The following is a 14,523-nucleotide window of genomic DNA, read 5'->3' on the forward strand; positions in this document are numbered from 1 at the left end:
TTAACGGGATTAACCCAGTGGGTTTTGGGTTTCAAATGTTAACTCAATAGCGCAAATGTCAAATAAATCCTCATGAAGTGGGTTACCCCGGCAAAAAATCTAATGTAAACGTACTATAAAATACACTATTTCACTCAATAAGAGCTTTGTTCCCGAACTAAAAAGCTTTTACAATTTTTTGAGCGTGTAAAAAATAGTAGCTTTGTTCCTTTACTATTTTAAGGTAAGGGTGGTAAAAGAGGAAAGTGGAAAAATTGCTCAAAATTGCTCTCTCATGAACATTTTCACCAGAAAAGTAAAGGAACGGAGTAATTAAAATGTTTTTCATATGTAGATCCTGATGATGTCTTTCGAAGAAAGACGAAATATTGAATAAATAAATAAATAAAACAACAACATCAAGACCTCGAGCTCGTTTTAATCAATAGAATTAGAATATTTAAAATAAAGGTCGAAGTAAACAACCAAAAAATCGAAAACAACCAAAAAATCGGAACGGAAAAATGGTAGATCTGGCAGCAATGTCAAAAAGAAACATAAAAAAGTCAATATTCGTCTTTTATTTCACAGTTTTTAATTTAGTTTTGTCAGCGATCGACTTTTTATTCTGTTTTTCGTCCATTTTCTTTTTCATTGTGAAATAATCGTGAAACAAAAGTCGAAAAATCAGTTCTGCCATTTTTTACCCGCAGAAAATTTTGCTGGTAGCCTGTGGTAGAAGAGAAAGCCATTTTCGCTCTCTCTCTCCACTCTCACTCTCTTAGGTAAGTAAAGGAACGCAGCTAGTATCATGGATGCCGGCATCTGATTGGCTGATACGCCGACATTGACATTTGTTCCAGCTTTTTTGACTTTTTTCCATTTTTGCGTTCCCGAACTTTTTCAAAAAACTTTTGTGTGAGAACAAATTTTCTCTCTTTCTCTCCTTTACGAGTTTTACTATTAAAAAGGGACAAAGCTAATAATAAATAAATTGTTTAAAGGCTGTAAGAAAATCAATAAAATGTTGGTTACGACAACTTTTCTGTGAAAAATTCTTAAACCCAATTTATACTGGCACATAAAACACGAGTTTATGAGATTTATTTGACACATATGACTTGAAATTGACAATTAAAATATCGAGGTTTACTAAATCCTGGGCTTTTATACCTCAAAAACATTTTCATGGTCAAGAATCAAATATGTTATGACATATAGCATGTTCATAGTAAAAGGATTTATTTGGCTTATGCTTCGTTTACATTTACGAAATTCACTCGATTTCAACAGTCAATTGCTTTGCGTAAACGTCAAATGAAAAATCAACTGAAATCCATTGCATTTCATTTGACGCTTAAGCAATGGAATTGACAGTTGGAATCGAGTGGACTTCGTAAATGTAAACGTTATGTTATGTACGTTATGTACGTTTATATACAAGGGGATTTAACAAACCCAGTGGGTTTCAAATGTTGGTATGTATGTTGGTTATATTTGAAATAAATCCTCATAAAGAAGGTTAACCCTGGAACACGCTATAATATAAACCGGCTATTATCTAGAGCTGGCAAACCATCGATATTGCCAACAGTAGATATTTTCGATATAATAGTTTAAAATATCAATTGCTATCGATATTATCGTTAAGTTGTCAACATCATAAATTTGGAGATGAAAATGACGGAAATGTCAATGCTTTTCTTGATATTTTGCACAAATAGTCCACAGAAATGTAAAGGAGAGTAAACACTTGCTTTATGTTTATAAAAATAATAAAAAAATACATTTTACTTTTCCGAAAAATGTGTACGTATGACTACTAACTTACTTTCTCACACACAAAAAACCGAAAAACAGCGAAATTTCTATTTATTTCAATGAATTTTAGGTTGGGGGTTTTTGTTCCGATAATATCGATAGGCAAAACTATCTATCGATATTTGATTTTTAAAAATAATCGATTTTATCGATAGTGCCATCGATTTTTTGCCAGCTCTACTATTATCTATAAAATTGTCAATTTAAATCTACTGGAATTACTAAAACCTGTACAATGTAAACGTGTTGGTTTCGATGGCATTTTTCAATGTTCCGCATAACAAACTTAACTGTAGTTGGCAATCCTATTAAATGTCATTAAATTTCTCACATTTCGCCATTCCCATCTCTGATAACTACAGATTATATTATACCATGTTTACATTACAGAGTTTTTTTTTGCTGGGTAAACTGCAATTGTGTTGACAATTTAAATTAATCTAGTTTATTAATACCCCGTTTGTACTTAACAGGATTTAATAAACCCACTGGGTTTCAAATGTCAATTCCATAGAACAAACGTCCAATAAATCCTCATAAAGAAGGTTAACCCGGGAAAAAAAGCTCTAATGCAAACGCCGTTTAAATTCAGTTTCAACATGGCGATTTGGCAAATGGATGGTCTACTTAAACGTAATGACCATTTAAAAGTGTTTGGAGCAAAACGTCTTTTAGTTGACAGATATTTAATTTAAATGACGACACATTTTTTTAAATTCGTTTGATGTAAATGCAAGCTAATTTACACTTGCAGCGAAAATAGTTGTTTGAGGCAAATGTCTTGCTTTTGAAGTTGCCCTGCGAATGTTCCAGGTTCTATCATGGTTCCAGGGTTCTATCATTGCGATAATTGATATTAACCGCAGTTGGCAATTTTGGCAAGGTTGTAAATGTAAATAAAAAATCGCTAACTATTTGTTATTAAAAATTAATACTGTTTTTTGTTTTTTTTTTTTTTTGCTAATTCTAAAAAAGGATTTAACTATGGGTATAAACAAATTTAACTAAAAAACAATGAACAAATTAAATAATATTATTCAAAACAAATGGTGGAGGAGAGAACACTTTTTTAAAAGGGGGTGGGGCGAACGAACACAACATTTAAAAATATACTAAAATGGAGTTACAATTGGTGGAAGTGGTGATAAGTTTAGGTGACTTGTTTTTTGTAGATGTTTTTCTTTTCTCGTTTTTTAGGGACTACACAAAATAATTATGAAAGGTAAAATAAACTCCTCTGGTGCCAATTACGTAAACAAAACGAAACTAAATTCTACGCGTGTAAACGGCTAAAAAAGGTATTTAAAAATAAAAATTATAATTTTCAATTGCTAATCAAATTAACTAAAAAATAATTTTGTAGAAAAAAAATTGAAAAAAATGCATAATAAAAACAAATAATTTTAAAACACACCTGTACAGATATAGAGAACCATGCAAGGTATATCATTAACGCTGTGACCTCCTTTAAATTTTTATATAATAAATTAGATTTATAAAAATTTGTTTATGTTTAGTTTGTTTTAGTTGTTGTTTGTTTTTGGTTTGTTTGGTTAACAATGATGAAATTATGAGTTGTGTTTTTTGCGATAATTTTTCGATATTGTTTTGAAAATTTACAAGTATAAAAAAAGTTTTGTATGTAAAAGAAGAAAATATATAAAAAAGAAGAAAATCAGAGAAAATTATTATAGTTCAATAAAAATAAATAAATAAAAAAATATTTATATATGATATGTCGTTATGTTTGTATGGCTTTGTGTATAAATAATGTATATAAATTCCATATATGTATGTATATACAAATTTAAAGAGTAATATTCTTTCCCTAATTATTTTGATTATAATTTCATTTTGAATAAAAAAAAAACTGATTTTAACTTATTATTGTTTATAAACAAAAATAATTATTTACCAAACATTTAAAATATTTGTTGTTATTTACACAAAGTGCTACAATACAAATAAACTTTTAAATAATTTAGGTTGAGGGGCCAACGATATATTTTTTTTTCTGAGTTGTCATAAAAGCAATAGAAAATGGGTTTTGTTGCCTTAAAATGTATATATTTTTCGATGAAATCTGGAAATAGTTAAATTGAGGGTCTAATGCTTGGTTTACATTTACGAAATCCACTCGATTTCAACTGTCAACTCCATTGCTCAAACGTCAAATGAAATCCAATCGATTACAGATGAGTTTTCATTTGACGTATACACAAAGGAATTGACAGATGAAATCGAGTGGATGTAAACATAGCATAACAAGAGATTTTGAGTGAAAAAAACTATAGAACCTATTTACACAAAGTCTGAAAGTCAAAATATCACATATTGTCTTAATATGCGCATAATAAATAAGTAGTCATTTTCGATAAAAATCGATAAATTGAAATATTGTAGCCCATAAAGCGTTTTGACTGTCAGTTTTGCTCAAATAACCGGTTGCTTGGTAGTGTGGCCGTTCATTTTGTCAGTCATCAGGCAACCACAAAATATTTTGTGGTTGCTGAACAGTTTGAATTTTCGAAAAATTTCCGATATTTCCGAAAAATTGACAGTCAAAACTGATTGTGTGTACCCCGCTTAAAAGGGATTTGAATGACAAACGTACCAAAAATACCAAAATAATGAAGATTTGAGGTAAAAAATTACATATTAAATAATTCCCATTTTCGATAACATTCGATAAATGGGCATTTGATCAGGAGTCAGGGGATTTTGAGAGGGATCTTTCTTCACAGCACGATCCCGAAGTCAATATAATGTACCTTGCCTTCAAAAATCTAAAATAAACTCGTTTTTATTTTCGATAAATCTATATTTGAGAGCCAGAAAACAAATTTTTGTGGGTGGTTAAAGAGAAGAATTCCTCAACACATGGTGTATTGTAATCAAAATATGTTCTATTGCCTTTAGAAGTGGAATATATATAAATTTCTATTATCGTTAAATTTCGATAAATTAAAATTCGACTGCCAGAAAAGAGTTTTATGTGGTAAAATTTTAGGATCAAATATTAAAATATTATTCTGAAGTTATAATAGCACCTATTGCCTTCACAGAAGTATAAGAAAGGGAATCATTTTTCCGATAAATATCGATAATTGACGTTTATGTGGCAAACAGAGATTTTTGGGTGGTAAAAATTCAAAAATTATCGCCATTGCAAAGATTTTCGGAGAAAATATTAAGCATTGCGTTCACAAATGCAATTGAAGTTAACTCCTGTTATCGATATAATCGTTAAATTGAATTTTGATTATAAAGGCAAAGGTTTTGAAGTGGTGAATTCATTTAATTTACCAACCCATCAAGTTTCGTTTGCAAAAGTATAGTATATTGCCCTGAGAAATGCAATATAATAAATTTCTTATTTTCGATAAATATCGATAAATGTAACATAGAGTGTTGGGTGGTAAAAATTCAAAAATTATTGCAATTGTAAAGACTTTGAGAGAAAATTTAAAACATTGTATTCACAAATGCAAATGAACACTTGTTTTCGATATTTATCGATAAATTGAATTTTGGTTACCAAGCAAAGGTTTTAGAAGCCATAAAAGCATATCATCTACCAACGCATGAAGTCTCGATGCCAAAAAAAGATTTATTGGTTTCAAAAATAAAAAATATCTAATATACATAATAATTTTTTTACTTTCGATAAATACCGATAAATGTATGCTTTGGCTACAGACATCAAATAAGTTATGATGCGACGTACATTTTTGTAATACACAAGTATTCTGAATTAAAAATGTGATTTATTGTCATCATAAATGCAGAATAAATGAATATATATTATCGATAACTTTCGATAAATTGTAATTTGGTTGTTTGGCATAGAATTTAGAGCAGCAAAACTGCAGATTTCATCAAATAATGATGTTCCAAGATAAAAAGTGACGTATTGGCTTAAATTAATTTTCGATAAATATCGATAAAATAATGTTTTACATTTTTGGAATGGCTTCTATTGCTAGTTTTTAAAACCCCTTAATGACCTGGGCACGCAAAATATAGGTTTGTACAATACTGTGTATTGTACATTTTCGATAAATATCGATAACCTGAGACTTGGTAGTGCAGAAAGAATTTCAAATGCTAAAATTACAGAATTTAAAAATCTACGTGGAAGTAAAACTGCAGATTTCACCAAATATTGATGTTTCAAAGCCAAAAAGTGATGTATTGACTTAAATGAATTTTCGATAAATATCGATAAAATAATATTTTACATTTTTTCAATGGATTCTATTGCGGGTTTTATAATTCCTAATGACCTTAGCACTAAAAATCGAATTTTGTACAATACTGAGTATTTTACATTTTCGATAAATATCGATAACCTAATATTAGGTAGTCGAAAAATAATTTTAAATGCTAAAATTACAGATTTTAGAAGTCTGAGTTCAAAAATATGGACTTCTGTGTAATATCAAATATTTAACATTTTCGATAAATATCGATAAATTGAAATGTGGGAGCTAGAAAAGGATTTTAATTCACAAAAAAAAAAAAAAAAAAATAGAATTTAGAACATGGAGGAATTAGAAGGTGTTACATAGATAACAATAATCGGGCCATTTCCCACACCAAACGTCAACATTTGTTCACAAATTTTGACGTTTGGTCTGATAAATGGTCCGATTATTGTTATCGATGTAGCACCTTCTTATTCCACCATGATTTAGAAGGAGAAAGTACGTTTGCTGTGTTTTGTATTGTCGATAAATATCGATAAAACTAAACGTGGGACTGCCGTAGGGATTTTGAGTGCAAAAAGAAAAAAAAAATATGTTGGGTGTTTCGATAAATTTCGATAACTGGAACTTTGTTAACAACACAAATTTTAGCAGAACAAAAATATTCTTCTGGACCTTCAAATAAATCTTACACTGTGATCTACTCTAAGGACCACTCAAAAAAACCGCTCATGGCCCCCATATATAAAAAAATTATTTAAAATGTTCACATAATTTTAAACTGCAACAAAAATACTGAGTGTGAAAATTTATAAACAAGTGGGTGTATGTAAATATTTCAACAATTAGCTAGTTATACAAAAGTGAGTATTTTTTTTTTTTAATATTAATTACTAATACATAAATTATGTTTATGTTTTTTCGATAACAAAATAAAAAAGACTGGACAATGGATTTCAATATTTTTTGTTTTTTTTTAATTCACAATAATTTTTGTTTTTCATATTCAATTAAAAAAATAATAACAAATTTTCTTCCTTTTAAAAATTAAATTTAAAAATGTTTTCAAAGTTGCCAAAGTTTATACTGAGAATTATGCTAGGTTTACATTTACGAAATCCACTCGATTTTAACTGTCAATCCCATTGCTCAAACGTCAAATGAAATCTCATCTGAAATCCATTGGATTTAATTTGACCAATGGAATTGACATTTTAAATCGAGTGGATTTCGTAAATGTAAACCAAGCATTAAAAACAGCTGATTGTCAAGCTAATCAGCTGTTTTTAACGCCGTATTCACTCTTGAATAATGAAAGAAATGATTCAATGGGATGTTTCGTCGCTTGATGAGACTGTGAATGAATGAAAAACAAAATCTAGAAAGGGGAAGAAAAAGAAGTAAGAGGACTTTGTTTTTTGACAAAAAAAAAAAAAAAAAAAAAATTCTGTACTACAGGGACAAAATTGTTTGATAGTGTATGTGGCCATGAAGTTTCATGCTTTAGAACCAAATAAGTTTTACACAATAATTTAAAATTTTTTATTTATAAATTGCTCTGTTCCAGAACCTGCAAGAAGCTACAATTTTTTGCTACGATAAATTTATTAATAATTAGTAGATTCTTGCAGTTCTGGGACAGACCAAATATGTAGACTTTAATAGGTATTTATATTTATTTTTATTACAAATCGAAGAATATCCAAATGGGAAAAATGAGGGAATTTTTAATTTTTTCACGGAATTAATGTTTTGGCCAAAATTAAATGACAATAAATTTTAAGGAGTTTTAATGGTTGTTTTGTATTCTTTTATCAAATATTAAATTAGGAAATTTTTATTTTTTCCCCGGAATAATTTTTTGCAATTTTTTTTATTTTTAACAAAATTTTAATAACTTCAAACAATTTTATACGTATGTGTGGTGCAGTACAGCATTTTTTCTTATTAGAAGTAGAGGAAAAGAACCAGCAGACCATGGTTAGAATAGAAGTAAGAAAGAAGTAGTGGAAAATTAATTTAGAGCAGTATTAGAAAACCAATAAGTGGAGTAGTATGTAAAGAAATTAGAGCACAGGAAAGAAAGTAAGAAAACACAGAGAAAAAGTTTGAGACAAATCACATGTGTCTGTTGTTTTTTTTTTTTCATAACATCCAAGGGAAAGCAGGCGAACGAATTATGGTCAAGGCGTCACATATGGGAAAAAACAAAAAAATCCGCAACCAAGATTTTGTAAAAACCTTAGACCACAGTCACAAATAAAACATAAAGTGGTTGATTGGGGGAACCCTGCACCTTTTTTTTTCAAACTATAAATTTTCTCTTATAAACAAATAAATAAAAAAATAATGGGTTATTTTTGGTTTATATAAAAATTTGTTAATGTATCAAATATTTTTATTATTTTCTTTTTGTTGGTTATAGAAAGTGGGTGTTTATTAAGGGGGGTCACTTAATTGTTAAATGGCAGCCATTTTGGTTGTTTGTTTCTTAGATTGGTTAACAAAAAAATTATAATTAATAATAATAAAAAAATAATTATAAGATGGCATGCAAAACTAAAATAAAAATATATAACCTCCACCGTTTTAAACTTGTTGTTGTTGATTTTTTATAAAAAATTGCTGTTTTTTTTTTTACAATAATTTTTTTTTCACAAAAATATGATGTTAATTTACAAACTGAGATTTGATATTTTTTTGTTATTGTTGGTTGATTGATTGGTGTTATAAAGCTATTTACAAGTGTGGTGGTGGTAGTGGTTGTTGTTTTAATACATATTTTACATTTATTATTAGAAAAAATGAAATAAGTAAAATCAGTGGTGGTAAAAATTTTGAATTTTCTTGTTTAATATTTTTTTTTAAAAAAATCATGCCAATTGTTATAGTTTTATTTTTCATTTTATAACTAAAAGTGGTTTTCCTTAAAAATTTGTTCTTCATAAAAAGTTTTTTTCAGTGGTTATTACTATGAAAAATATGTTCATTTAAAAATAAATTTCGATTTTTTGGTTTTTCTAGTTTGCTTTCTTTGGTTTAATGTCTTTGACGTCTATAACGTCTCGAATTTCTGCCCATATAGTCATGATACTCACGCTTGACATACAAATCGGCATAGGATGGTGGTGATGGACCATTGGCACTGTAAGAATCACAAATGTAACGGCCTTCATCTTGTTTGCGCACACTGTTAATGCTGAGCCTATTGTTGCGTACAATGGCATTTGCAGGCAGTGGTTGGCCATCTTCACGGCGCCAGTTGTACTAAAAGGAGAGGGAAAGGAATGCAAAAAATCAGTTAAACTGTCTTAGTTTAGGTAATTGAACTTTAATCCACATAAATGAATGGTTTATAGATAAATTGGCTGGTGAAAATGTATTCACATATTTTCAAGAACTTAAATATCATTCATTGTTATTCAATAAAAAATATATCCAAACAAAAATATTATTAAAAAATTATTTTTATATTTTCTCTTGAATGTTATCTATTAAATACATAAGAAATTTCACAAAAATCCCAGACGGTCTTGAAGTTATGGCCATTTTACTAAAGTAAACCCGTAATTAAAAATAGTCATACGCACCCAAGACCAAAAAAATAAAATATGGCATTAAAACAGCAAATAAAGAAAAACTAGTTGTGAAAAGTTTAAAATTATAATAAAACAAGTAAATAAATCGTTGAAAGTCAGTTTGATTTGTGAAAATGAATAAATACATAGAACTAGAACTTTAATATCATTAATTATTATTCAATAAAAAATATATCCAAACAAAAATATTAATCGAAAATAATTTTTATCTTTTCTCTTGAATGTTATCTATTAAATACAAAAGAAATTTCGAAAAAATCCCAGACGGTCTTGAAGTTATGGCCATTTGACTAAATTAAACCAGTAATTAAAAATAGTCATACGCACCCAAGACCAAAAAATAAAATATGGCATTAAAACAGCAAATAAAGAAAAACTATTTGAGAAAAGTTTAAAATTATAATAAAATAAGTATAATTCTATGGTTTATAGTAACTTTTTAAGGCCAAAGATTGATATGGAAAAGAACTTTCTCATGATTCAAAGTCAGTTTGGCCAGTGAAAATGAATTAAAATATTTTCAAGAACTTTAATATCATTAATTATTATTCAATAAAAAATACATCCAAACAAAAATATTAATCGAAAATAATTTTTATCTTTTCTCTTGAATGTTATCTATTAAATACAAAAGAAATTTCGAAAAAATCCCAGATGGTCTTGAAGATATGGCCATTTTACTCAAGTAAACCCGTAATTAAAAATAGTCATACGCACCCAAGACCAAAAAATAAAATATGGCATTAACACAGCAAATAAAGGAAAAACTATTTGAGAAAAGTTTAAAATTATAATAAAATAAGTATAATTCTATGGTTTATGGTAACTTTTTAAGGCCAAAGGTTGGTATGGAAAAGAAATTTCTCATGATTCAAAGTCAGTTTGGCCAGTGAAAATGAATTAAAATATTTCCAAGAACTTTAATATCATTAATTATTGTTCAGTAAAAAATGTATACAAACAGAAATATCATTGGGAACATATTTTTATATATTCTCTTGAGTGTTATCTATCAATTACAAAAGAAATTTTGAAAAAATCCCACACGGGCTTGAAGTTATGGCAATTTTACTAAATTAAATCAATAATTAAAAATAATCATACGCAACCAGGACCAAATTTTCAATATGACAATAAAAAAGTAAATAAAGCAAAAGTACTTGAACAAATTTAAAACTATAATGAAACAAGTAAAATTCAATTTCTTAAGGTAACATTTTCGCATTTAAAGCCATAAGTTTGCCAAAGAAAACTAATTGTTTGTTTGTTTTGCAATTTTTTGAAATTTCAATTGTATGAATTGGCCTTGAATAAAAAGCATTATTATATGAAAAAAAACGCAGTCAATAAATTTTGAATTTTTCCTAATGGAGCTAGCTGTTGACTAAAAAAGAAATTATTACAAAATCTTAAATCGTTTTAGAGCTAGAGCTAATTTACCAAATTAACCAAATAATTAAAAACAGTCATACGCATCAATGACCAAAAACTAAAATTCCCATAAAACGACAAAGGATGGTAAAAATTCTGAGAAATTTTGGAAATTACATTAAAACAAAACAATTTCCTTTTTATATTGGACGTTTTGGAATTTAAAGACAAAGGAGCCCGTCGAAATATATCTTTTTCTAAATTCGCCTTTGCTGTAAAACTCTATAAACTGAAAATGTCGTAAGCTCTAATTTTCATTTTTTCTGCAAAGGGTATCCTTTGGTTTACAAAAGAAATTTTGTGGAAATCTTTAATCATTTCGCAGCTAGAAGCAATTTACTAAGTTAACAAAAAATTAAAAATAGTCATACGCACCAATGACCAAAGGCTAAAAATTCCCACAAAGCAACAAATGGTGGTAAAATCGTTTAGAATTGTTAACTTTGCAATAAAACCAAACAACTCCTATTTTTATTGGAAGTTTTGGCATTTAAAGACAAAGTGTGCAGTCGAAAACAATTTTTTTTATTTTTTGAAATGTTTCATTTTCTAAATTCGTCTACTCTATAATCCACTATTATTTAAAAATGGCGTAGGCTTTAATTTTCATTTTTTCTGCAAATGGTTTCCTTTGGTTTACAAAAGAAATTTTGTAGAAATCTTTAATCGCTTCGGAGCTAAAAATAATTTACCAAAATGACTAAATAATTAAAAATAGTCATACGCACCAATGACCAAATGCTAAAATTCTCAGAAAGCAAAAAGTGGTGATAAAGTCCTTAAGGAATTTTTAAAATAATGTTGAAACAAAACAAATTTTATTTTTGGTTGGATATTTCAACACTTGAAGACAAATATTTGAAGTCGAAACGCTTTTTGAAATTTTACTTTTTCTAAACTTGACTCATATATAAAACTATATAAACTAAAAATATCGTAAACTCTAATTTTCATTTTTTCTGCAAAGGGTGTCCCTTAGTTTACAAAAGAAATTTTGTAGAAATCATTAATCGTTTCGGAGCTAGAGGTAATTTACCTAAATAACTAAATAATTAAAATTAGTCATACGCACCAATGACCAAAGGCTAAAAATTCCCACAAAGCGACAAATGGTGGTAAAATCGTGCAGAATTTTTAACATTGCAATAAAACAAAACAATTCCTATTTTTGGCATTTAAAGATAAAGTCAAAAACATTTTTTTTTATTTTTTGAAATATTTCATTTTCTAAATTCGTCTACTCTATAAACCTCTATAATCTAAAAATGCCGTAAGATTTAATTTTCGTATTTTCTGCAAAGGGTGTCCTTTGGTTTACAAAAGAAATTTTGTAGAAATCTTTAATCGCTTCGGAGCTAGAAATAATTTACCAAAATAACTAAATAATTAAAATTAGTCATACGCACCAATGACCAAAGGCTAAAAATTCCCAGAAAGCAAAAAATGGTGGTAAATTCGTTTAGGAATTTTTACAATAATGTTGAAACAAAACAAATTTGATTTTTGGTTGGATATTTCAAATCTTGAAGACAAATATTTGAAGTCGAAAGGCTTTTTGAAATTTTACTTTTTCTAAATTTGACTTATATATAAAACTATATTAACTGAAAATGTCGTTAGATCTTATTTTCATTTTTTCGGCAAAGGGTTTCCTTTGGTTTACAAAAGAAATTTTGTTGAAATCTTTTATGGTTTCGGAGCTAGAGGAAATTTACCTAAATAACTAAATAATTAAAATTAGTCATACGCACCAATGACCAAAGGCTAAAAATTTCCATAAAGCGACAAATGGTGGTAAAATCGTTCAGAATTTTTAGCATTGCAATAAAACAAAACAACTCGTATTTTTTATTGGAAATTTTGGCATTTAAAGACAAAGTGTTCATTCGAAAACTAATTTTTCATTTTTTTGAAAATTTGCATTTTCTAAATTCGTCTACTCTATAAACCGCTATAATCTAAAAATGGCGTTGCTTTAATTTTCATTTTTTCTGCAAATGGTTTCCTTTGGTTTACAAAAGAAATTTTGTAGAAATCTTTAATCGTTTCGGAGCTAGAGGTAATTTACCTAAATAACTAAATAATTAAAATTAGTCATACGCACCAATGGCCAAAGGCTAAAAATTCCCATAAAGCGACAAATAACGGTAAAGTTGTTTAGGAATTTTTAAAATAATGTTGAAACAGAACAAATTTTATTTTTGGTTGGATATTTAAACACTTGAAGACAAATATTTGAAGTCGAAACGCTTTTTCTTATTTTCTTTTAAACTCTACTTTTCTAAAGTTGACTTCTATATAAAACTATATAAACTGAACATGTCATTAGCTCTAAATTTAATTTTTTCGGCAAATGGTTTCCTTTGGTTTACAAAAGAAATTTTGTTGAAATCTTTTATGGTTTCGGAGCTAGAGGAAATTTACCTAAATAACTAAATAATTAAAATTAGTCATACGCACCAATAACCAACGCTAAAAATTCCACAAAGCGAAAAATGGTGGTAAAATCGTGCAGAATTTTTAACTTTGCAATTAAACCAACAAACTCCTATTTTTTATAGGAAGTTTTGGCATTTAAAGACAAAGTGTCCAGTCGAAAACTAATTTTTAATTTTTTTGAAATTTTTCATTTTCTAAATTCGTCTTCTCTATAAACCCCTATAATCTAAAAATGGCGTAGGATTTAATTTTCATTTTGTCTGCAAAGGGTTTCCTTTGGTTTAGAAAAGAATTTTTGTAGAAACCTTTTATCGTTTCGGAACTAGATTTAATTTACCAAAATGACTAAATAATTAAAAATAGTCATACGCACCAATAACCAAAGGCTACAAATTCCCAGAAAGCAAAAAAATGGTGGGAAAGTCGTTTAGGAATTTTTAAGATAATGTTGAAACAAAACAAATTTGATTTTTGGTTGGATATTTCAACACTTGAAGACAAAAAAAATTGAAGTCGAAACGCTTTTTGAAATTTTACTTTTTCTAAATTTGACTCATATATAAAAGTCTATAAACTAAAAATATTGTAAGCTCTAATTTTCATTTTTTCTGCAAAGGGTGTCCCTTAGTTTGCAAAAGAAATTTTGTAGAAATCTTTAATCGTGTCGGAGCTAGAAGTAATTTACCTAAATAACTAAATAATTATAATTAGTCATACGCACCAATGACCAAAGGCTAAAAATTCCCATAAATCGACAAATGGTGGTAAAATCGTTCAGAAATTTTAACATTGCCATAAAACAAAACAATTACTATTTTTTATTGGAAGTTTGGCATTTAAAGACAAAGTGTCCAGTCGAAAACTAATTTTTAATTTTTTTGAAAATTTACATTTTCTAAATTCGTCTACTCTATAAACCTCTATAATCTAAAAATGGCGTAGGATTTAATTTTCATTTTTTCTGCAAGGGTTTTCCTTTGGTTTAAAAAAGAAATTTTGTAGAAACCTTTTATCGCTTCGGAGCTAGAGGTAAATTACCTAAATAA

The 14,523-nt window shown here is 28.0% G+C and overlaps 1 protein-coding gene across 31 annotated transcripts in view; it reads right to left on the reverse strand.

Moving 5' to 3' along the window:
• trol (terribly reduced optic lobes) overlaps positions 1-14,523 on the reverse strand; it is a 387,741-nt gene that overhangs the window by 16,906 nt on the left and 356,312 nt on the right. For all 31 annotated transcript variants that reach the window (XM_073973632.1, XM_073973639.1, XM_073973635.1 and 28 more), the window contains 2 exons: positions 9,107-9,275; positions 3,215-3,265 (listed from right to left, as the gene is read on the reverse strand). In XM_073973632.1, coding sequence (XP_073829733.1) covers positions 3,215-3,265; positions 9,107-9,275 — 220 coding nt within the window. The remainder of the gene's footprint in view (positions 1-3,214; positions 3,266-9,106; positions 9,276-14,523) is intronic.

This window comes from Musca autumnalis, unplaced genomic scaffold, assembly GCF_047663935.1.
Source record: "Musca autumnalis isolate F117 unplaced genomic scaffold, ASM4766393v1 scaffold_3, whole genome shotgun sequence".
In the NCBI taxonomy this organism is placed as follows: Eukaryota; Metazoa; Arthropoda; class Insecta; order Diptera; family Muscidae; genus Musca; species Musca autumnalis.